General features: G+C 44.2%; 1 protein-coding gene across 3 annotated transcripts in view; it reads left to right on the top strand.

Annotated features, from left to right (window-relative positions):
• The window catches only part of nr1h3 (nuclear receptor subfamily 1, group H, member 3), a 76,549-nt gene that overhangs the window by 11,957 nt on the left and 40,292 nt on the right, over positions 1-24,300 (top strand). For 2 of the 3 annotated variants that reach the window (XM_087996832.1, XM_043706316.2), the window contains exons 2-4: positions 1,529-1,727; positions 21,826-21,904; positions 24,066-24,279. In XM_087996832.1, coding sequence (XP_087852958.1) covers positions 21,893-21,904; positions 24,066-24,279 — 226 coding nt within the window. In that variant the 5' untranslated portion in view covers positions 1,529-1,727; positions 21,826-21,892. The remainder of the gene's footprint in view (positions 1-1,528; positions 1,728-21,825; positions 21,905-24,065; positions 24,280-24,300) is intronic. The other variant, XM_043706319.2, reaches the window with a different exon arrangement.

Raw genomic sequence — 24,300 nt, 5'->3', positions numbered from 1 at the left:
AGAGTCATCGAGATCTACACCACAAAAAAAGACACTAACCCATTGCTCCTCAAATTCAGACTAGTTTGTTATAAAGTGATGTTTGGAAAGAGTTCAACTCTATCAGTTATCACTTCCCCTCCACACCACCCTATTTAGTAAGGGCTGGGTGGGGCAGGGTCAGTGCCAGTGGTCCCTAACCATTTCTGCTGCAGTCTTACTGTGTCAGATAGTTTCAGTTCTGTGGCTGTTCTTCTGGCCCCCAGCTTCCTGTCGCGCTCTGTGTAATACTGAGTCCATTCACAAACTAATAATTCAGCAGAATTAATCAGTATTTCGTTCACAGGAAGGCAGAGCTAACAGAGGTAGAATAACAGAGAGAGGGACAGGGAGTGAGAAAGAGAGAGGAAGACAGAAAGAGAGGGATATCTACAGACGTAATGGGTGATATAGAATGATATTTCAGTACTTGTTATGTGTAGTTTTGGACCGGTTCGGCTGTGCCTCAGACAACCAACAAAAGATTCAGGACTCTTTGTTCACTGAGGGCCATCATCCCTCAGTTGGAAATACTTTTGTCTTTGAGCCTGAAGATTTTGATTTAAGTCCCACCAGTTTGGGGTGGGGGGGGCTGATATTTTGGGCTCATGTGTTCTGAGGCAGCGATGGCTGTGACAGGGCCCAAGCTATAGCAGCTGCGATCCTCTCTAACAGGCTCCTGCTGCCCCAGTTGCCTGCACGTTGCTCTCAAAGGTTCACTGAGGCACTGTGATACTTGTCAAGCCTTGATAGAAGGTCACAGTGGAACAATGATTGGAAAGCACTGACCCAGAGACTTAAGCTCAAAAATCAAGGTGTTCACTGTCAGAGGAGTTAGCTCTTGAATGGGATGTGATATTGAGTCCCAATCTGCCCGCTTGGGTGAGCCGAAAATGTCCACCAGCACTATTTTGAAGAAGCTGGTGCCCTGGCCAATACATTTATCCTTCAATCACCATCACAAAGAACAGATTATCTGCTCAATATCACATTCCACCTTGTGGGAGTTTGCTCCCTGTCGCATGGTTTCTCTTACATTATAACTGTGAGTAAATCTCAATTTTTTTTTGTCTCTATTGCATTTTGACATGTCTAGTAGTTGTGAAGTTGTTATATAAATGCAAGTCTTTTTGAGGGAGAGACAAACAGGCATGCAGTGAAACAGATACAGATAGAGGGAGGGAGGGAGGGGGCAAGAAGGTAGGCGAGGGAGAGAGTGGCAGTATAGAAAAAATGTAGATAGAGAGAAAGTAAATGAGATACATTAAAAAAAAACAAAAAGTGAGGGGCAGGAGAAGAAAAGTGGGGGGGGGGGAGGGGAGAGAGAGAGAGAAAGAGAGAAAGTAAGTCAGATGCAAGCTAAGCATTGGCTGAACTTCTGCGTGCTGAGATTTGACCTGTGGTAACCCACTGCTGATTGGACCAAGGCTAGGCTACAGCCTTGAACGTGAGTTGGATGCTGGTTATCTGCTGTAAACATCTAATTGGTGTACACTCCGCCCTCCAACAGAGAATGAGCTCGGTGTCACAGTCTGACCACAAGTCACCCAGGAGTCAGCAGCCCTGCTCACTGTCAACTGCCCAACAGAAACCAGAGAGAGGGCAAGAGGGGAAGGACAGGCAAGAGCCTGCAAAGGGTTACACCGCAATTCATCCAGAGACCCATCGAATTCAGCCAGGACATCAGCGAGGCAGGAAACCTCAACACGGTAAGTAAAGCAGTAATCGGAATTCCCTGGGAATGAGAAGGAAGGAGCCCCATAGAGAGAAGGGAGAGGGAAAGTGGGCAGCTTCATATAGCTAACAAGACAAGTCTTTCATGAAGTGATCTGCATTGCTGTTGTATTTTCTGTTGATTTTGGAGTCTTGCTGCTTGACTTGAAAGGAAGTTAAATTCTGTTATTGCAGGACAACCATAGAATTGAAGCTGAAAGGCTCACACCAGGTCATTGACATTTCCAGAGCTACCATTGAAGCAGGTTTTACTCAAACATTCTCATGAGGTGAATATATGGAGCAGAGGGTAGTGGGGATTTTGGCGGTGGTGGTGGGGGGGGTGGGGGGGGGGGGTCGGGGCGGGGGATGGTGGTGACGGGGTTGCGTATGTAGTGGTGACTTAAAGCTGCAAGCATTAACCCTTTCAGGGACTGCCTTTTTTTTTCTCTCTCTCAAAGAAATCTGAAATGTAGAGCGTTTGAGATTTGCTTCCTTTTCTCTCATTGCCCAGATAAAATTCATCATTGAGATGGGGAGTCACTTTCCTGCACAGCTCGAACTGAGCAAAGCAAAGAAGGTACATCATACTTTGGGCAGGTGGGCTGAGAAGGAAATATCAAAGTGACGTGTCAGTTTGGATCAATCTTGTTGGCAGAATCCAATTCAAGACATTTATTCCTTACATTCAAGTTTATCGACTTCTCTGACACACAACACATTTCACGCCGATTATGTCTGTTCTCCCTTTATATTTAAGTTACTTAATTGTTAACCCCCCCCCCCCAGCTTAATGTTAGTTATACTGGCATGAAGTTGAGGTGGTGCCCTTTCTAAATGTTAATCTTTCAACATGAGTGAAAGATAAGCTTCTGATTAACATGTTACATGTCCATTCCCAAATCTCTATCCACCAACACCAACACCAACTCTCAAACTTTAGGAAATCTCCCAAAGTCATTTGCACCCATTGCTAAAATTCGACAGATCCATTCGCGAATCTGCATTTACCAAATCGTTCACGGTAATACCATGTACACCAAACGCTGTTGTTGAACACGCCCACTCCCATACACCAGTTAGCCCTGGGACCTGGATCACAATTCAGCTGGACTAATTTGAACTTGACTTGCAACCTGTGACTTCAAATTGGGAATGTGCGATATTTCACTCCGAAATGACCCAGCAGCACAATGTTGCTTGGTTCTTGAACTGAGCAGATCCCTTGGCTTCTTTTGAGGACAGTCTGTTGAAAAAAATGCAGACAATTTTTAAGTTGTTAAATTGTGACAGAGCTGACAGGCACAATCCTTAGTGTTTCGGCTACAGTGCATTCAGAACATTCAATAATAGAGTCCACATGTAACTTTACATTTACAATTAAGTTTTATTTCCACACACAGAGGATACAGTTGTTTTTCCAGTGCTACATCATGATGCTGACTCAAACATGACAGAAGGCTGCAATGTTGGCTAGCAAGCCCAGTTACTGGGAATGTGTACTGCCATCCTACTGAAAGCTACAAACAAAGGCTCTTCACTCATTTCTGTTCTCATCGGTTCACATGTAATCAGAGCAGGAGTAGATCATTCGGCCCATTGATGCTGCTCGATTATTCAACGGCTGATCGTTCCGTTCAAGTCTTGATTTCTGGTTTGATCAAAAATCTATTTAACCCAGCCTTAGAGTATGATTGATGAGCCAACCTCTTAATACAGTTTGGGTGAAAATTTTTCAAAGATTAATAACCCTCTAAGAGTAAAACTGTTTGTGCTCATCTCTGTTTCAAACAGGAGACTCCTTGGTGGAATCTTCACTTTTTTGAGACTCAGTGTTGAGCAGGGTATAACTGCAGGAGAGACTTATGCTGGGGGGGTTGGTGTGACTTTTCCCACAGCGTTATGTTCTTTTCAGTTTACTGGACATTCACGTGCAGGCAATTGCCAGGTATTTTTGGCAGGAATTTCTGAGGAAGACCAACACATTTTGGGCTGCAACATTTGTGCGCCATCTTTTATAGGAACAGTAGTTCACTCTCTGCAACCCAGGATTCGATTACTTACAGTGTGGGAACAGGCCCTTCGGCCCAACAAGTCCACACCGCCCCGCCGAAGCGCAACCCACCCATACCCCTACATTTACCCCTTACCTAACACTACGGGCAATTTAGCGTGGCCAATTCACCTGACCGGCACATCTTTGGACTGTGGGAGGAAACCGGAGCACCCGGAGGAAACCCACGCAGACACGGGGAGAACGTGCAAACTCCACACAGTCAGTCGCCTGAGGCGGGAATTGAACCTGGGTCTCTGGCGCTGTGAGGCAGCAGTGCTAACCACTGTGCCACCGTGGCCGCCCACGTATCGCTGATCATCATCACTGCTCACCCCAGGAGATGTCAGATTCCAGATTAATAAGTGGCATCATGTTTTAACGAGGTGTCCCTAGAGGATCTACTGAAGGCTATCCTAGAGAGAAGGGAAATTCTCTTTTCTGTGGGTGCTAACAGGAGATCATCCCAGCTGATAAAGGCAGAGGGGAGGTCAGCAGCTATGGTTGGCTCAATCGAGCCTGGCTATATTGCCCCATGATGATGAATGAACTGCTATCTCTGCCAGGGTGTGTATCATTATCCACTTGATGCCTCATGCTCCTACAAGTGTTATTTAGCACTGTAAGGTTACCACTGTGGAGAGCTACGACATGGTGTTAGGCATCTCCATGATATGCTTCAGGTACAATCAATATCTCTCAGTTCATTACAGCTGCTGATGTAAGTTTACTGGTACCACACTAGCACTGCTACTCACACAACCATCAGAGCTCACATTTTCACTGTGCATACACACACCATCAGATGACTGACCTTTTATCACAATTTGAAGAATACACATTACAATCAGTTTGCACCAAAGGTTTGCATGGGACAAGGACACGACCACAAAGTCCCCCTTTTAAGCTGAACCCTTCTTGCCTGCCACAGCCAGGTTTGTGTACATCAGCCAGTGTGACTACTTCACTTGGGCAGGTTTCTTGGCCTGGTCAAGCTTCACTCACTTTGTGAACACGTTTCCTATTATTAGTGAACCAGCTCGTGCCTAACTTTAATGGTCTGGGATATTACTCAGCATTCATGACATGCTAATGAATGTAAAACAGATTCCAAGGTGGAGAAACCCAACCCATCTAGGCACCATTTTCATGCAGAGGGTGGCACGTGTATGGAGTGAGCTGCCAGAGGAAGTGGTGGAGGCTGGTACACTTGCAACATTTAAAAGGCATCTGGATGGGTATATGAATAGGAAGGGTTTGGAGGGATATGGGCCGGGCGCTGGCAGGTGGGACTAGATTGGGTTGGGATATCTGGTCGATATGGATGGGTTGGACTGAAGGGTCTGTTTCCATGCTGTACATCTCTATGACTCTATGACTGTATAACTCAACACCAAAACTTTGACCTGCCGTTGGGAAGCTGAATTTTTGCTTCCCACCAATATAGTTCCCCACAAGATTTTGTAAATTCTCCAGAAAATTCTACCTCTCATTTTGTCTCACAGTGCCCACTAGTTCAAAACTCGTAGGAACATACCAGATAAGACAGGTGAGCTAAGAGCCTGGATTAGTACATGGAACTATGTTGTAGCCATTACAGAAACTTGATTGAGAGAAAGACAGAACTGGCAGCTCAATGTTCCAGGGTTGAAATGTTTCAGATATGATAGAGAAGAAAGTAAAATGGATGGGGAAGTTGCATAGCTGATTAAAGAGAATGTCACAGCTGTACAAACAGGGGGCATCTTGGGGGGCTCTCAGTGAGGCAATGTGGGTAGCACTCAGGAATAAGAAAGGTGCAATCACTATGGTGAGGTTGGACTGTAGGCCTCCCAATAGCCAGCAGGAGATAGAGGAACAGATATGTAGGCAGATCATGGAAAGATGTAATAACCACAAGGTTATTGATTAGATTACATTAGATTAGATTACACTACAGTGTGGAAACAGGCCCTTCGGCCCAACAAGTCCACACCGACCCGCCGAAGCGAAATCCACCCATACCCCTACATTTACCCCTTACCTAACACTACGGGCAATTTAGCATGGCCAATTCACCTGACCCTGCACATCTTTGGACTGTGGGAGGAAACCGGAGCACCCGGAGGAAACCCACGCAGACACGGGGAGAACGTGCAAACTCCACACAGTCAGTCGCCTGAGGCGGGAATTGAACCCGGGTCTCAGGCGCTGTGAGGCAGCAGTGCTAACCACTGTGCCACCGTGCCACCCACTAGTGGGTACTTCTAATTTCCCCAATACTGACTGGGACTCCCTTAGTGCCAGCAGCTTAAATGAGGCAGAATTTATTATGTGCATCGAGGAGGGTCTCTTGAAACAAATATGTAAATAGTCCAACCAGGGAAGGGACTGTATTGGGGAATGAACCTGTTCAGATAATCAAAGTTTCAGTGGGGAAACATTTTAGGAACGGTGATCATAATTCAATAAGTTCTAAGGTAGTTATGGAAAAATATAAGGTGGGTCTTGAGTGAAAGTGTAAATTGGGGCAAGACTGAATACAACAGTATTAAACAGGAACTGGGAAAACTTGGATTGCAGCTGTTTGAAGATAAATCCATATCTGACATGTAAGAGTCTTAAAAGCCAGTTGACCAGAGCTCAGGACCAACACGTTCTTGTGAGAATGAAACATGAGGATGGCAAGATTCGGGAACCTTGGATGATGAGGCATGTGAAAGGTTAATCAAAAAGAAAAAGAAAGCAGATGTAAGGCTTTGGAAACAGAAATCAAAGAAGGCCATTGCGAAGTATAAAAGAAGCAGAAAAGAACTTAAAGAGAAATTAGGAGGGCTAAAATGGGCCATGAAAATGATATTATCCACTCCTTTGTCCAACCAGTTTGTTCTCCTCTATATGGGTTTCATCTCCACCTATCATTTATTCTTAACCCATTACCCCACCCTATCTTCTCAATGAAAATCAACTTTTTCTGAGCTACCATCAGTTCTGAAGAAAGGTCACTGGACCTGAAATGTTAACTCTTGAGTTTTTTCCACAGATGCTGCCAGACCTGCTGAGCTTTTCTAGCAATTTCTGTTTTGGGTGCCATGAACTGGCAAGTAGGATTGCGTAAAGTCCCAAGGCATTTTATATGTGTATTAGGAGCAAGAGGGTAACTAGGAAAAGATAGGTCCACTCAAGGACAAAGTGAAGAATTTATATGTGGAGTCAGAGGAAGTGAGTGAGGTCCTTAATGAATACTTCACATCAGTCTTCACTAAGGAGAAAGATATGGATGACGGTAATCTTAGAGAGGGGTTTGTTGATCATCTGGGGCATGTTGATATTAAGAGGTGATGATGTTGGATTTCTTGAAAAACATTTTGATAGATATGTCCCCAAGGCTTGATGGGATTTACCCCAGGGTATTAAAGGAGGCAAGGGAAAAGATTGCTGGGATCTTGACAGAGGTCTTTGTATCTTCTTTGGCCACAGGCAAGATCCCAGAAGACAGGATGTTGTTACTTTATTTAAGAAAGGCAACAGGGATAATCGAGGAATTACAGATTTCTGTTTCCGAAGCCTTCTATCTGCTTCCTTTTTCTTTTTGATTAACCTTTCCACATGCCTCATCATCCAAGGTTCCCGAATCTTGCCATCCTCATGTTTCATTCTCACAGGAACATGCTGGTCCTGAGCTCTGGTCAACTAGCTTTTAGGACTCTTACATATCAGATGTGGATTTGTCTACAAACAGCTGCAATCCAAATTTTCCAGTTCCTGCTGAATGCTGTTGTATTCAGTCTTGCCCCAATTTACACTTTCACCCAAGACCAGTCTTATATTTTTCCCTTACTACCTTAAAACTTACTGAATTATCATCACTGTTCATAAAATGTTTCCCCACTGAAACTTTGATTATCTGAACAGGCTCATTCCCCAATATAGTCCCTTCCCTGGTTGGACGATTTACATATTTGTTTCAAGAAACCCTCCTCGATGCACATAATAAATTATGCCTCATCTAAGCCCCTGGCATCAGGGTAGGGAAATTATTGGAGAAGATTCTTAGGTACAGGATTTACTCACATTTGGAGTAGAATTGACTTACTCGGAACAGTCAGCATGGGCTTGATACGGAGGAGGTCTTGTCTCACAAAATTGATTGAGTTTTTTGAGGAAGTATCAAAGATGATTGATGGGGTGGGGGGGCAGTGGATGTTGTCTACATGGGCTTTATTAAAATTTTTGACGTCTATCATGGTAGGCAGGTCCAGAAGACTAAGTCATCTGGGATCCATGGTGAGTTGGTAAATTTTATACAAAATTAGCTTGGTTGTGCAAGACAGAGGACAGTTGTGGAGGACAGTTGTGGAGGACAGAGGACAGTTTTTCTGACTGGAAACCTGTGACCAGTGGTATTGTGCAAGAATCAGGGCTGGGACCTCTGTAGTTTGTAATATATATAAATAATTTGGATGAAAATGTAGGTGGTCCAATTTGTAAGTTTGCAGATGACATGGAAATTGGTGGAGCTGTAGATAGTGAGGAAGGATTTCAAAAGATACAGCAGCTTACAGACCAGGTGGAAAGTTGGGCAGAGAAATGACAGTATTTAATCCACACAAGTGTGAGGTAATGCATTTTGGCAGGTCAAATACAAAAGGAAAGCATTCTGTAATTGGCCAGACCATTAGGAGCATTGGTATACAGAGGGATCTTGGGGGTCTAAGTCTATAGCTCCCTGAAAGTAGCAACACAAGTGTATAAGGTGGTAAAGAAGGTGTATGGTATACTTGTCTTCATTGGTCGGGACATTCAGTGAAAAGCTTGGCAAGTGATGTTGCAGCTGTGTAAAACTTTAACTTGGCCATGTTTGAAGTATTGTGTGCAGTTCTGGTCATGACATTATAGGAAGGATGTGGAGGCTTTGGAGAGGTTGCAGAAGAGGTTTACCACAATATTGCCTGTATAGGATTGAATTAGCTATAATACAAACTTGTGAAGAAGGGTCACTGGACCCGAAATATTAACTCTGCTTTTTCTCCTCAAATGTTGCCAGGTCTACTTAGTTTTTCCAGCAATTTCTGTTTGTCTTTTGGGCAAACTTGGATTGTTTTTCACTGAAGTGTCAGAGGCTGAGGGAAAACCTGATGGAAGTATATAAGATTAGGAGAGACTTGGAATGTTGCTACCTGGAATGCACTGCCGGGTAAGGAGATAGAAGCAGATACAGTAGCAATGTATAAGGGGCATTTAGACAAATACATGAACAGGCAAAGAAGGATTGGAACATGTGCAGAGATGTGTCTAGTTTATAATAGCATCATGGTCAGCACAGAGTTGATGGGACAAAGGGCTTGTTCCTGTGCTGTAATGTTCTATGTTCTCCAACAGGCGGCACCATCCTCTCAGTATCCACCCTGTCAGATCCGCTCAGAATCTTACAAATTGCAATATAACTTGTTAGACCTCAGCTTCAGTATTGTGTGTGTGGGCGCCACATGCTGGAAAAGATGCAAATGCAGTGGAGAAAGTGCAGAAGTGCTTTATAAGAATATTGCAGGTATGAGGAATATCTGTTAGAAGGTTAGATTGAAGAAGTTGGGACTGTTCTGCCTGGACAGAAGAGGGGAGCTGATTGAGGTTGCCAAAATCATGAGTGGGCAGCATAGGGTAGATGAGGAGAAACTGTTCCCACTTGTAGAATAAACAAAAATGAGAGGGCGTACATTTAAAGTGATGGGGAAAAGAAACTGGTTGATGTGAGAAAAAAAACATTTGCACACAATGAGAAGTTAGGTTATGGAATATACTACCGGGAAATGTGGTGAAACAGGTTCATTTCAGGAACTCGAGAGGGTATTGGTTGTTTTTTGGATAGTAATGGTATATGAAGATAAGGCAGGAGATTGGCACTAGATAATAGAGCCATTGCAGGCATAGACTCCCTCTGCATTGGAAAACTTTTGTGATTCTGCTCTAATGCAATATTGCAGCGAATCAATTTTGGCCTGGTCTTTTACCAAAGGACAGGCACACATTGAAAATATGGGATGGCAAGATTGAATTCTGAAATCTTTAGAATGCAACATCATCTTTAATGGGATGGCATGGGAGTGGTTGTGCTGATGGCCCACACGCTTCCACATCACACAGTGGCAAGTTCCTGGTGGGGCTCATGAACAATGAGTGGGAATTGAAATTTTCAATTGAGAGGTGGGGGTAAATGGAGATTCCAGGACATGTCCAGATGGAGCAGTTGCTGGGAGCACGAGGGTAAATCATGCATGCCAATGATGGCATTGGTTCAGTTGCTGCAGGAAATGGGAGAAAGACCCAAGTTATCCAACCAGTACTAACTGGTGTTCGGAATTCTGTCCTTGTGAATGAGCAGTTCAAGGATGATGTGAAGCTGTTGGCATAATTTAGGTAGTAGAATGCAGATAGAGGAAACCCTGATGAATGATTGGCAGTTGGCAGAGGAGTTGAGATGAGATTTGTGAATCATGTTGTGGCTGCACAGGACATTGGTGAGGCCACTTTTGGAATACTGTGTTTAATTCTGGTCTCCCTGCTATAGGAAAGATGTTGCTCAACCTGAAAGGTTGCAGAAAAGGTCTAGCAGATTATTGCTAGGTTTGGAGCGTTTGAGCTCAGGGAGGAGGCTGAATATGTTGGGGCTATTTTCCCTGGAGCCTTGGGGTGACCTTGTCGAGGTTTATAAAATAATGAGGCCCATGGATAGGGTGAATAGCCAAGGTATTTTCCCCACCGTGAGTCTAAAACGAGAGGGCATAGGTTTAAGGTGAGAGGGGAAAGATGCCAAGGGACAACTTTTTCACGTTGAGGGTGGTGCATGATTGAAAAGAGTTGCCAGAGGAATTGGTGCGAGTTGGTACAATTACAACATTTAAAAGGAATCTGGATAGATACATGAATAGAATGGATTGTACGGATATCGGCCAAATGCTGGCAAATGGGACTAGATGAATTTAGGATAGCTGGTTGTCATGGACAAGTTGAACGGAAGCGTCTGTTTCCGTGGTGTACGTCTGTGTGACTCTGACAATGGAAAGAGTAACAAGGGGAGTTTCAGTAGATTAACCTTCCCAATCCGGAAGAAAACGGCAATGAGCTGATGCCGGGCAGCAACCCCACCCCCACCCCGCGCCCCCCACCATGGCAGCCCTATAGTTGTAGCTATCAAGGTCACAGTGGCACTGATTTTATATGAATCCATGCTGTCCTCACTCCTCAGTCAACAACACACCCTACCGTCATGTAGTGTTCCTATCTCAGAAATGAATGTCCTGAGCACAAGCACAGAGGGTTTTGCTGCCATCATTGGATTCCCACAGAACCCGGAAACCATTGATTGTACTCACACATGCATGAAGGCAGCAAAACAGCAGCCAATGGAATTCCTCAACAGAAAAGACTCCCACTCACTGAATGTCCAGCTGGCCACGTGAGGTCTGTCATGATTCTTTCAAAGAGTCTCAGGTACTGCATCTCTTCAGATCCACATCCAGCCTCTGTGAGGGGCTGCTATGAGATATTGTTTACTTTTTGAGGAGGGAACACTTGGCCCATCCAGTATCTGGGCATTGATACAGTGAGGTGCTTCAACTAAAACCATCTGCTAACACATTCCTGTATTAAACTGACCATGAGTATCTTAGGTAACAAAGAAAACATAGACAATAGGAGCAGGAGTAGGCCATTCCGCCTTTTGAGTCTGCTCCACTATTCATACAGACATAGAGTCATAGAGATGTACAGCACGGAAACAGACCCTTCGGTCCAACCCGTCCATGCCGACCAGATATCCTAACCCAATCTAGTCCCACCTGCCAGCACCCGGCCCATATCCCTCCAAACCCTTCCTATTCATTGAGTGAGAGTTACTGATGTTTCATTGGCTGTTTGACCTCATGCTATTAAGGACAAAAGAGTTTTGAGTTTGTTCAGTTTGTGGGCACCCAGATGCCTGTCACATGAGTATCACTCACCTTTCCAGACCTCCACAGATTATTGAAGCACATTCTACACTATTGTTCCTCACCTGGCCCCTGCCATCTTTCAAATGACGTCCACTGTGGCTGCCTTTACATATGTTTTCTGGGTTTGGTTGGTGTAAAGACCTTGTGTTTTTATTTTCCTGTATTTCTAATTGTGGGCAAAAAAGTAGAAAAACCGAAGGCTGTTGGATGTTTTGAAAGCAAGTGACCGATTACTCATTGTAAGCAGTGTTTACACAGCTGCTTGTTCAAGTATTGGTTAAATTGTGGTTGCAGATGAACTGGAGCTGAGTGGGTTATGTACAGATACATATAGATTGGTCTGTGGACAACCCACCTATTATCCATAGCATAGGCTTTCTGCTTATTAACAATTATGTGATCAGTCAGAGATGGATGAACAGCTTGGAACTGCCAACAAGATACAGACTTCCACCAGCTCAGGAGCTCTCTCTGTTCTCTGCCTGAAGAAAACCAGTTTATCTTTTATTCAACAGTTTATGTATTCGTTTTCTAATCAACCTGTTCAGAGATGCTATCATACAACTCTGAATCAGTTGGAACTTAAATCAGGCATCCTGGCTCAGAGGTAGGGACACTATTATTGTACTACAAGATCCCCCACTAAATCATAGGTGTAAACAATCTTCATTTTAAGTAGCAACCAACATGTTCAGAGATCTTACGACATGACTCTGGAGCAGGTCAGTCTTGAACCCAGGCGTCCTGGCTTAGAGGTTAGGATCTTACCATAGTGCCACATTAGGCCCCCAGCAGTTTGTATAAGCTGTGATTTTTAACTGATAAGTGAGCCAGCCACCCTGTGTGTCTCACAATCAATAGAAATTCTAGATAAGGAAAACCAAAAAGCAACATTCTGCCCAGTCAAGAATCATCTCAGGAATGATTGAACTGCCTTCCCAGCCTTTCCCTCTGTCTGTTTGTTCTGTATAAAGGGGGAGCTTATAATTTATGGAGTTAAATTAGAAAAAGCTGGTTTGCAAGTGCAGCAGGTAATTAAGAAGGGAAATGGAATATTGTCCTTCATTGCTGGAGGGGTGGCGTTCAAAAACAGGGAGGCTACGTTGCATCTGTACAGGGCGCTGGTGAGGCCACACCTGGATTCTGGATCAGTGGTGCTGGAAGAGCACAGCAATTCAGGCAGCATCCGAGGACAGGCAAAATCAACGTTTCGGGCAAAAGCCCTTCATCAGGAATAAAGGCAGAGAGCCTGAAGCGTGGAAAGATAAGCTAGGGGAGGGTGGGGGTGGGGAGAGAGTAGTAATGTGTACAGTTTTGGTCTCCTTCCTTGAATAAGGATGTACTGGCATTGAAGGGGTGCAGAGGAGATTTGCTATGTTGATTCACTATGTTAAAAGGGTTGGCTTATGTGGAGAGACTGAGTATACTGGGACTATTTAATTGGAATTTAGAAGAATGATGGTGAATCTTATAGACTCATATAAAGTTATGAAGGGAATAGATAAGATAGAAGCAAGGAGGTTGTTTCCACTGGCGGGTGAAACTAGAACTAGGGGGCGTAGCCTCAAAATAAGGGGGAGCAGATTTAGGACCAAGTTGAGGACAAACCTGTTCTCTGAAATTGCCTGCCCAGTAAAGCAGTTAAGGCAATCTCGTTGAATGTTTTTAAGGCAAAGATAGAAAGGTTTTTCAACAGGAAAGAAATTCAGCATTATGTTGAATGGGCGATAGGTGGAGGTGAATCCACAAAAAATAATGAGCCGTAATGTTATTGAATGGTGGGGGCAGGCTTGAGGGGTCAGATGGCCTACTCCTGTTCTGTGATATCACAATTGTTTACCTGTAGCTAGAGTCTATTTACTTGTAATAAATGGTCATGCTTGTTAAGTATAGAAACCCATTCCAAGCTTTCTGTCAAGCTGTTTCTAAGAGAGAGGAAAAATTGGGAAATTTTAGAAACGTTTAACTTTTTGTGATGGCTCTTTGGAATAACAGGGCTTAATTTCTGGCGAGCCAGTGCAGCAGGTAACAGCAAGACCCTGGAAGCATTTGTGCATCTGGATGAATGGAAGAGTGTATCTGTCCTCTCAGAGACAGCATCCTCAAAGGAGGCTTTGGAGAAAGCCGGGGTCACCCCTGAACGCCCGCCCAGCTCAGCGCTGGCCATTTGAGCTCCATGTGGCTCCATTCCTCCAGGCTGTGGCAAGTCCAGTCATGAACTTTATCTTCTGAAATCATCCTCTGTAGTCGTGAAATTGCCTATGGAGCAATCAATGCTTTTGCATTTGTGAATGGTGCAATGTCACAGATAGTATGGCTCAGCATGGGAACAGGAGCTGGAAGTGCTTCAGGGTTCCTGAGCCCAGACTGAAAGTGCAATCCCGAACACGGCAGGACCAAATAGCACTGATCAGAGCACCATACTTTCATTCCCGGAAAATACTGAATGTTTGAGTCTCTTGTATTCTGGCAAAATTATGGAAAGTGAAATAAAAGTTAGTGAGAAAGTGAACTTGGGACCCTCAGAACAAGGGGGCCAGCAGGTCAGGGGTCAGGTGATGGGTGGATATGAAACAAACACTCAGATGTACGGTTTCATTTCTGCTGCTGGCTGCTGAGTCTGCCTGTACTGACTCTCACAAACATACGAGTCAGGACATTCTTACAGTGTGATAGACAGGCTGGAGACTCAGATCGATGTGTAAAATTCAGAAAGGAGAAGTTTAATGAGTGACTTTAGCAAACGCCCTGATCTTTGAAAAGCTGACTGAAGCTTTTTGACTCAGCGTTTTTTGGTGTTCCTATTGAATATTTCTCTTCCTTTGCATATTGCCCTGTACCCAGGTCAGTCTTGTAAATACATTTTTGTGACTGACAGGAATACACCCACATGTAGAGTTAGAAAGGCAGAGCTACTTTATGTGGAAGATCTGCCATTAAAGTTTATCGTCTAATGACAATTTCAGTTGAGAATGCTAGATTGATGTAGCTCTGAAGGAGCTGAGCACCAGTCATTACTGACAAAATGCAATGCTGGTGAAAGGGAAGATAAAACTTTGATTTGCTTAGCATCTTCCCAGACCTCAGGATAGCCTAAAGTGAAGCACAACCAATGAGTTCCTGTTAGAAATGTAGTCACTGCTGCAGCATCTAATTCATACACTGCATGTTAATACGAACAGCAACCTGCTGGTAAACAAACGTTCTATTTAATCAAGGTTAGTTCAAAGATAAATATTGTCTCAGACAACAGGTGAACTTTTCATTCATCTTCCAATAGAATCATAGAATCATTTACCCTCATCCAGAAGGGCACACCCACCAGCAGTCCGGCACTCCCTCAGTAATGACCCTGTGATAATTCGGCACTCCCTCAGTACTGACCCTGTGATAATTCGGCACTCCCTCAGTACTGACCCTGTGATAATTCGGCACTCCCCTCAGTACTGACCCTCTGAAAGTGCAGCATTCCCTCAGTACTGACCCTCTGTCAGTGTGCTGTTCCCTTAGTACTGATGTGATGCAGGACATAGATGACAGTCCTTGATCTGGGATTTCTTTGTTTTAACAACTCTGACTGTACAAAATCATGTTGAATCCAGAAGGAAATAAATGCTGGCCTTGCCAGCAAATTGAGGGGAGGAGATGCCCTTGTGGTCTTATCGGTGGACTGTTAGTCCAGAGACCTAGGTAATGTTCTGGGGATTTGGGTTTGAGTCCTGTCGTAGCAGATGGTGGAATTTGAACTCAATAAACATCTGGCACTCAGAAGCCTTGAAGAAGTTTTCCTCCTCTCTCTACAAGAATTTCAGGGAGTCCCTCTCCCACTGCAACTCCTCATTTCCCCTTCCCCCACCTCATCCCAGTTCCAAACTTCCACTGTCCCCATGACCTGTCCTACCGGCCTATCTGCTTTTCCACCTATCCACTCCACCCTCCCCTCCCCCCGACCTATCACCTTCATCCCCTCCCCCACTCACTTACTTTCTATGCTACTTTTTCCCCACCCCCACCCTCCTCTCACTTATCTCTCCACCCTTCAGGCTCTCTGCCTGTATTCCTGATGAAGGGCTTTTGCCCAAAACGTCGATTTTACTGCTCCTCGGATGCTGCCTGAACTACTGTGCTTTTCCAGCACCACTCTAATCTAGAATCTGGCATTAAGAGTCTGATGATGACCATGAATTGATTGTCAGGAAAAACCCATCTGGTTTACTAATATCCTTTAGAGAAAGAAACTGCCATCATTACTTGGTCAGGCCTGCATGCAACTCCAGACCCACAGCAATATGATTGACTCTTAATTTCTCTCCGGGCAATTAGAGATGGGCAATAAATGCTGATGTAGTCAGTGACAAGCACATTCTGTGAATGAATTTTTTAAAATCGCCTCGTGATTAATTTGATTTATTGTTGTCACATACTGAGTGCAGTGAAAAGTATTGTTCTTTATGCTGTACAGGCAGATTGTACCATACAACGTGCATCAGGTGGCAGAACAGAGTATAGAATACAGTGCCACTGCGATACAGAAGAATTTGCTTAGAAATGCACTTCCATTCCAGGGCTTTGTTCATGAAACATGATACTGTACCTCATAATATGGGGCGGCACGGTGGCTCAATGTTTAGCGCTGCTGCCTCACAGCGCCAGGGACTCTGGTTCGATTCCAGCCTCAGGTGATCGTCTGTGCACATTCTCCCCGTGTCTGCGTGGGTTTCCTACGGCTGTTCTGGTTTCCGTCCACAAACCAAAGATGTGCAGCGTAGGTGAATTGGTCATGCTAAATTGCCCATAGTGTTCAGGCATGTGTTGGTTGGATGCATTAAACGGGGGTAAATATAGGATAATAGGCTGGGGGAATGGGTCTGGGTGGGGTTACTCTCAGAGGGTCAGTGTGGACTTGTTGGGCCAAAGGACCTGTTTCCACCTGTAGAGATAATATCTTGTCTCCACACTGAACTCAAAGTGAAATGATATAGGATGTAGAGCACAGAAATTTGCCATTCAGCCTACTGAGTTGGTGGCAGTGTTCACAATTCCCACCCACTCTTATCTAAATCCGCTATTGTAGCCCTCTGCTCCTCCATCTCTTTCAGACGCTATGTGACACTTACCCTTAAATACGTCCACACGATTCACTTCAAAGTGAATCAAACTTTAAATCCTGTGGGATGAGTTGCACATCCTCACCACTCTCTGTGTGAAGAGGTTTCTATTGAATTCCTGATTTGATTTCTTGGTGACTACCTTACATTGATGGTCTCTACGTTCTGCTCATCCTCACAAAGGAGGTGCTCTCACTGTATCAACTCCAACAAAAGCTCTAGTTGCTTCCAAGAATTCTATTAGTTCACTCCTCAGCTTCTGTTGTCAATGTTGAACCTTTCCTGATATCTGGGATCATCCTAAGATCTTCACTTCGCCAACTCCAGTGCTTCAATATCCTCTTCATAACATGGTGACATCGATAGCATGCAGTGTACTAAGTGTGATCTAAGCAAGATTTAATGCAGGCTTTGAATAACTTGCAACCTTTACAAGCATGTGTTACCCATCCCTAGTTGCCGTGGAGAATTCTATCCCCCCAGTAAATAAAGCCAAATGTTTGGTTCATTTCTTAATGATCTTTCTAACTTGTGGAACCAGACATAGTGATTGGTGTGTCTATACTCCGGGATCCCTTTGTTCCTTACCCCAGTTAGATTCACACTCTCCAAGAAATAAGTGACTCCTCTGCTCTTCTTTGTGAAATATACAACCTCGAATTCATCAGTTTTGAACTTCACTTGCTTATTATTTGCTCATTCTGTAAATTTACTATAATTTATTAGATTAGATTAGATTAGATTACTTACAGTGTGGAAACAGGCCCTTCGACCCAACAGGTCCACACCAACCCGCCGAAGCGAAACCCACCCCATACCCCTACATTTACCCCTTACCTAACACTATGGGCAATTTAGCATGGCCAATTCACCTGACCTGCACATCTTTGGACAGTGGGAGGAAACCGGAGCACCCGGAGGAAACCCACGCAGACACGGGGAGAACGTGCAAACTCCACACAGTCAGTCGCCTGAAGCGGGAATTGAACCCGTGTCTCTGGCGCTGTGAGGCAGCAGTGCTAACCACTGTGCCACCGTGCCGCCCACAAATTATTATAATGCTGTAATTTGTTGCAGTCCTCCTCGGTATTGACCCCCAGATCCTATTCACAAATTTAAAAATTATTTTTGTTTCCAAAGTCTAAATCATGTTTGGAAATCCTGAATAGCAGTGTTCCCAGTGTTGGTGTCTGTGGGACATCAGTACCCACCTACTCAAGTTTGATTTTCAGCCCTTCAAAATCAGCTTTGACTGAATCAATTCACCATACTTATGTCCTTCTACATTATATCTACAATATGATATAATATTACATTCTGTATCATCCCTATTTTTACTTTTCTTTTAATTCACTCATAGAACATAGAACATTACAGCGCAGTATGGGCCCTTCAGTTCTCGGTGCTGTGCTGACCTGTGAAACCAATCTGAAGCTCAACTAACCTACACTCTTCCATTCTCACCCACATATTTATCTAATGACCATTTAAATGCCCTTAAAGTTGGTGAGTCTCCTACTGTTGCAGACAGTGCATTCCACAGCCTTACTACTCTCTGAGTATAGAAACCACCTCTGATACCTGTCCTATATCTATCCCACCTCAATTTAAATCTATATCCCCTTGTGCAAGCCATCACCATCCGAGCAAAAAGGCTCTCACTGTCCAGCCTATCTAGCCCCTCTGATTATCTTGTAATGATCATGATCATGGGATGTGGGCATCACTGGCTGGGCCAGCATGTGTTACCCATCCCTAGTTGCCCTGCCTTCCTGAACCACTGTAGTCTATGTGCTGAAGATAGACCGACAATACTATTAGGGAGGTAGTTGTATCTGTTCTTGTTATTCCCCCTTACTAACTCCGATAATGAATACTCCCTTGTTGTGCTTTCTACACACTGGGTTGGAGAGGAATTCTGTATAATTTGTTGGAACTCCATTTCTTTATCCCCTTTACTGTTCAATTAATATTAAATAATATCTCTGCAATTATTATTCGGTTCAATTCCATAATTTATCTGCATCTTTGTCCCTTCAACTCCCTTCCACTGTCAGCCACACTGGAGATATGACTGCTTCATGTGTTTGACCCTTTATTATCTTTTATCTTTCACTGTATGAATTCTATTTTTGCCTTGCTGTTAGCTGAGTTCTCAATTCTCCTGCCACTCTATTATTCTAAATATGTCCAGTTACTCCAGCTCCTTGCATTTCCTCTGTGAATTTATTAATATACATTAGAATTAGAATCCCTACAGTGTGGAAACAGGCCCTTTGGCCCATCAAGTCCACACCGACCCTCCGAAGAGTATCCCACCCAAATGCATTGTCCATTACTGTACATCTACCCCTGACTAATGCACCTAACCTACGCATTCCTGAACACTGTGGGCAATTTAGCATGGCCAATTCACCTGACCTGCACATCTTTGGACTGTGGGAGGAAACCGGAGCACCCGGAGGAAACCCACGCAGACACGGGGAGAACGTGCAAACTCCACACAGCCAGTCGCCCGAGGCTGGAATCGAATCCCTGTCCCTGGCTCTGTGAGGCAGCAGTGCTAACCATTCAGCCACCGTGCCACTCCTCCATTTTCCTGTCTCAGTCATCCCTGCCGTTAGATATGATTTAGATTATCAGCCAGGCTCACAGAGTCACTTGTGCATCCTTGCAGCTCCTATATATGCACACCTGTTCTTGGTAGGCAAAAGGAATTTATCGGTGGGTTCATTCAAGAAAGGGTTTTGGAGACTGTCAATCTCTGCGGCATTCCCATAACAAAGTGTGGACCAGTCGGAGTCTACCTTTCCGGTGTGAGTTTAATCTGCTAAAATAAACAGCTAACAGTTGCTGCTTTGGTACACCAGTCAGCACCCTCTTTTCATGCTACAGAAATTGTTCCTTTCTCAGTTTGGTTTCTCGCACCTAGTCCTAATGAGTGCAAGATGAAACGATTTGACTTCATGTCTCTTCCTGGTAATGTTTAGACTCTGGGTAGAGCCATTATCATACAGTCGTCAAGCATGGAAACAGACATTCAATCCAACTCATCCATGCTGACCAGGTTTCCCAAACTAAACTCGTCCCATTTGCATGCATTTGGCCCATATCCTTCTAAATCTTTCCTATTCATCTACCTGTCCAAATGTCTTTTAAATGTTATAACTGTATCTGCATCTACTACTTCCTCTGGCAATTCATTCCATATACAAACTACACTATGTGTGATAAAGTTGCCCCTCAGGTCCCTTTTAAATCTTTCTCCTCTCACCTTAAAATTATGTTCTTTGCTATCACCTTATCTACGCCCCTCACGTTTTTATAAGTCTCTACAAGGTCACTTTCGTACGCTCCAGTGGAAAAATGTCCCCAGTTTAAATTATACAATCACTACAGTCCAGATTAACTCTGCACTGCCCTCCAAAGAGCATTCCAACCAGACCACCCCCCCCACCGACCTTATCCCTGTAACCTGTAACCCTACATTTACCATGAGTAACCCACCTCACCTACGCATCCCTCAACACTATGGACAATTTATCATGGCCAATCCACCTAACCTGCACATCTTTGGAATGTGGGAGGAAAACGGAAAGCGGAAAACTTGAAGGAAACCCGCGCAGACATGGAGAGAATGTGCAAACTCCACATTGACAGTCGCCCAAGGGTGGAATCAAACCCAGGTCCCTGGTGTTGTGAGAGAGCAGTGCTAACCACTGAGCCACTAGGCTGTCCCACTGAGCTTATCTAGCCTCACCTTATAACTCAAACCATCCAGTCCGACTAACATCCTGGTAAATCTTTGCTACACCCTCTCCAATTTAATAATATCCTTCCTATCGCAGGGCGACCAGATCTGGACACTGTACTCCAAAAGTGGCCACACCAATGTCCTGTACAGCTGCAATATCATACCACCAATTTTAGTGTCATCCACAAACGTACTAACCATACTTCCTATATTCTCATTCAAAACCATTATATAAATGACAAACAACGGTGGACTCAACAGTGATCCCTGCAAAACATCGCTGGTCACAGGCCTCCAGTCCGAAAAACAGCCCTTCACCACCACCTTCTGTCTCCTATCATCAAGCCACTTTTGTATCCAATTGGCAAGCTCTCCCTGAATCCCATGTGAACTAACTTTACTAACCAGTTCACCATGCAGAACCTTGTCAAAGGTCTGTGGGATTAGTTTGATACAGGGCTATGAGAAAGAGTGGCACAGTGGAGTTAGCCTGGGATTGGGATTGAAAAGAGGTAGAGGGAGGCAGTGGGGGTAGTGGGATTGGTTTGGGGATTGAAAAATGTCTATGGGGAGGAGCAGGGCAGTGAGATTAGTTTGGGATTGATCAAGGGCTATGGGGAGAGAGGGGCAGGGGGATTAGTTTAGGCATTGATACTGGGTTATGTAGAGGGAGAGTTCGCATTAGTCTGTGAATGATACAGGGTTATGGGGAGAATGAGGGGGGAGGGGTGTTGGGCAGTGGGATTAGTTTGAAGATTGACGTAGGGCCATGGGTGAGTGCATGGCAGTGGGGTTGGTTTGGGGATCGAGACATGGATACAGGAAGAGAGCAGGCCATTTGGATTAGTTCACGTTGTGAGGAAAGGGGAGGGGGAGGGGTGTCAGATTAGTTTGAGATTGACACAGGGCTGTAGGAAGAGAGTGTGACATTCAGATTAGGTTGAGATTGATACACAGATGTCTGGTGAGTGTGCTGCAGTAAAGTTAATTTTGGATTATTAATCAAAGGAGCCACCGAGAACACAATGTGTCAAATGGTCCATTTTTGTAGTGAAAACGCTTGGGACAAAAGCCATTGAGGCCACGAGAACTAAGCAATGAAGAACGAATATTTGACATTGGCAATTTTTAATCTCTCCCTTCCCCTCTGTTTCCCTTCATTGGTGTCTGAGCTCTTTGTGTTTAACTCTTGGTTGCTTTTTGTTGCAGGCAGGGGGGGTCGTTCCGTTATGACAAGGTGGTGCTGTGAGAACAATGTCCACGGTGTCTATCACTGATGTTGATTATGGTAAGACAAACGGCCCTCCACTTAAACCCCGCAGCTCATTTTTTTTAGGGCGATAATACCAAGACACTTATTCTGCTGAGAATATAGAATGTTGAGACTCACTCTAATCCAAGCTGTTGGTAATACCAGACAAGTCAGATCCCAGAGAGAGACCTGGTTTTATAAACCTTAGGTTTTCTTTCTCTGCTATTTGTTTACGGTGGTGGTCCTATTTCAAATTTCAGAAGTAGACTTGGACCGCCAACAACAAACTGACAAGTACTCAAACCTCAGTGAACGGTCACCCTGTTTGCACTTGGGAACAAATGCATGGGTTAGCAGAACTGAGAACTTCTTTCTAGAGATTTCTACGAAGTGCCAAAGAATCGTTTCCCCAAACATAAATTTTTGGTCAATGTTAAAATAATAGCAACATTTTGCTCAGAATGAATCTGCATACATTGCCTTACCTTCTTGGTAGTTCTGACTTTTCTATCATGCTGGGACATTGTTGGCAAATACAGGTCCTCTTCACTACTTTATGTGAATCCAATGCACTAAACTGTTCAGCTCAATGGTTTTAAATCCCTCGTTTATGCCAAAGGAAAACTTCAGACAAGCATGGCATCTGGGAGAGTGTGACCTGGACAGTGTTTGGGAGTGGCGTGGAATTAGGAGAGAGTGAGTGTGACCAGTGTCGGGGACAGCAAGTATGATCGACTTCTGGACAGTCAGTGTCATCAATGTCCGAGAGAGTGAATGTAGTGAACCATGTCATCTTCCAACACATTATTGTTTGTGGGATGTTCCCATGCAAAAAGAACTGCAGTATACATCTAAAAATGTTGTGGAGGTGCCGGTGTTGGACTGGGGAAACAAAGTTAAAAATCACACAACACCAGGTTATAGTCCAACAGGTTTATTTGGAAGCACTAGCTTTCGGAGCACTGCTCCTTCCTCAGGTAGCTAGTGGAGTAGGATCATAGGACACAGAATTTATACCAAAAGATCATAGAGTCATACAATTGATGTTATATATTGAACAAACCTATGGGCGGCACGGTGGCACAGTGGTTAGCACTGCTGCCTCACAGCGCCAGAGACCCGGGTTCAATTCCCGACTCAGGCGACTGACTGTGTGGAGTTTGCACATTCTCCCCGTGTCTGCGTGGGTTTCCTCCGGGTGCTCCGGTTTCCTCCCACAGTCCAAAGATGTGCAGGTCAGGTGAATTGGCCATGCTAAATTGCCCGTAGTGTTAGGTAAGGGGTAAATGTAGGGGTATGGGTGGGTTGCGCTTCGGCGGGCCGGTGTGGACTTGTTGGGCCGAAGGGCCTGTTTCCACACTGTAATGTAATCTAATCTAATCTAAAGTCTTGAGAGAAGTTCTGGGATTTACATATTAATGACTCAAAACTTGCAACTAATTCTAAAAGATGAAAGCCTTAACAGCAATCTAGGTTTGTTCAATATATCGCATCAGTTGTATGACACTATGAAAGCTTTCAAATAAATCTATTTTTAACTTTATCTGAAATGGAGCAGTGACTTCACTTTCAAAAGATGTAAACATAGCCTGGTAGTAATTGACCAGGTCAAAGACAGCTACAGTAACTCTATTCTACAAAGGCCATCACAATAATAGAGACTACACTGGCTGCGAATGTTTGTGAAATTCTTTAGAGGCAGGTGAAATATGAATGTGATTGATTCACTCATTATTCGACTGAATTAAATGAGTCTTTTGCAGTGTTACATGAAACAGGAGCTTTGTTAGCACACATCTTCCTGTTCTGTCTGACCAAATCATGTGATGAAGCATCACTTCCTGTGATGATATGCATGGATATGAGTAGCATATTAAATAATTAGGATTAACTCATTAACAATGCAAGGGAGCACATGAAACTATGTTGGAATCTTGGGATAATACAGTATACTTGGCACTGTGCAGGCATTTTGGTAGAATCATTCAGTTAATTTCCGCCTTGGATATCTCCCTATAACTATGCAAATTCCTCTTATAACAGCATTTATCAAATTCCCTTTGAAGTTTTTGAAGCTGCTTTCACCGTCTTTCAGATCTGCACATCTTACTATGTGAAACAGTTTTGCTACTCATTTCCTGCTCTATTTCTTCGTAAAAATAACATGTGCCAATACCCTCCTAAACATGCCTTGCAGGAGAAAGTAGACTGTTTCTGCACATATCGAGGACAAGTGTCCGGGTCAAACAGGGATCATCCTGACAGCAGTCTTCAGTCTGCCAGAGACCCTGCAGTGAGAGCAAGAGTTCAACTCAATCCTGCTGGATATCAGGACAAAGCAACTCACAGCTACTGGGCTGACGATGTGAAAATAGAGTCTGCGCTCTTCTCTCATGCCAACCAGAGCCTGGGTGAGGAAACCTTTGCTTGAC

The sequence above is a fragment of the Chiloscyllium plagiosum genome, unplaced genomic scaffold, assembly GCF_037043375.1.
Source record: "Chiloscyllium plagiosum isolate Xiang-an unplaced genomic scaffold, Cpla_swu_hap1 HiC_scaffold_18, whole genome shotgun sequence".
NCBI lineage: Eukaryota > Metazoa > Chordata > Chondrichthyes > Orectolobiformes > Hemiscylliidae > Chiloscyllium > Chiloscyllium plagiosum.
The sequence above is the reverse complement of the archived record's forward strand: the minus strand, read 5'-3'. Positions and strand labels throughout refer to the sequence as shown.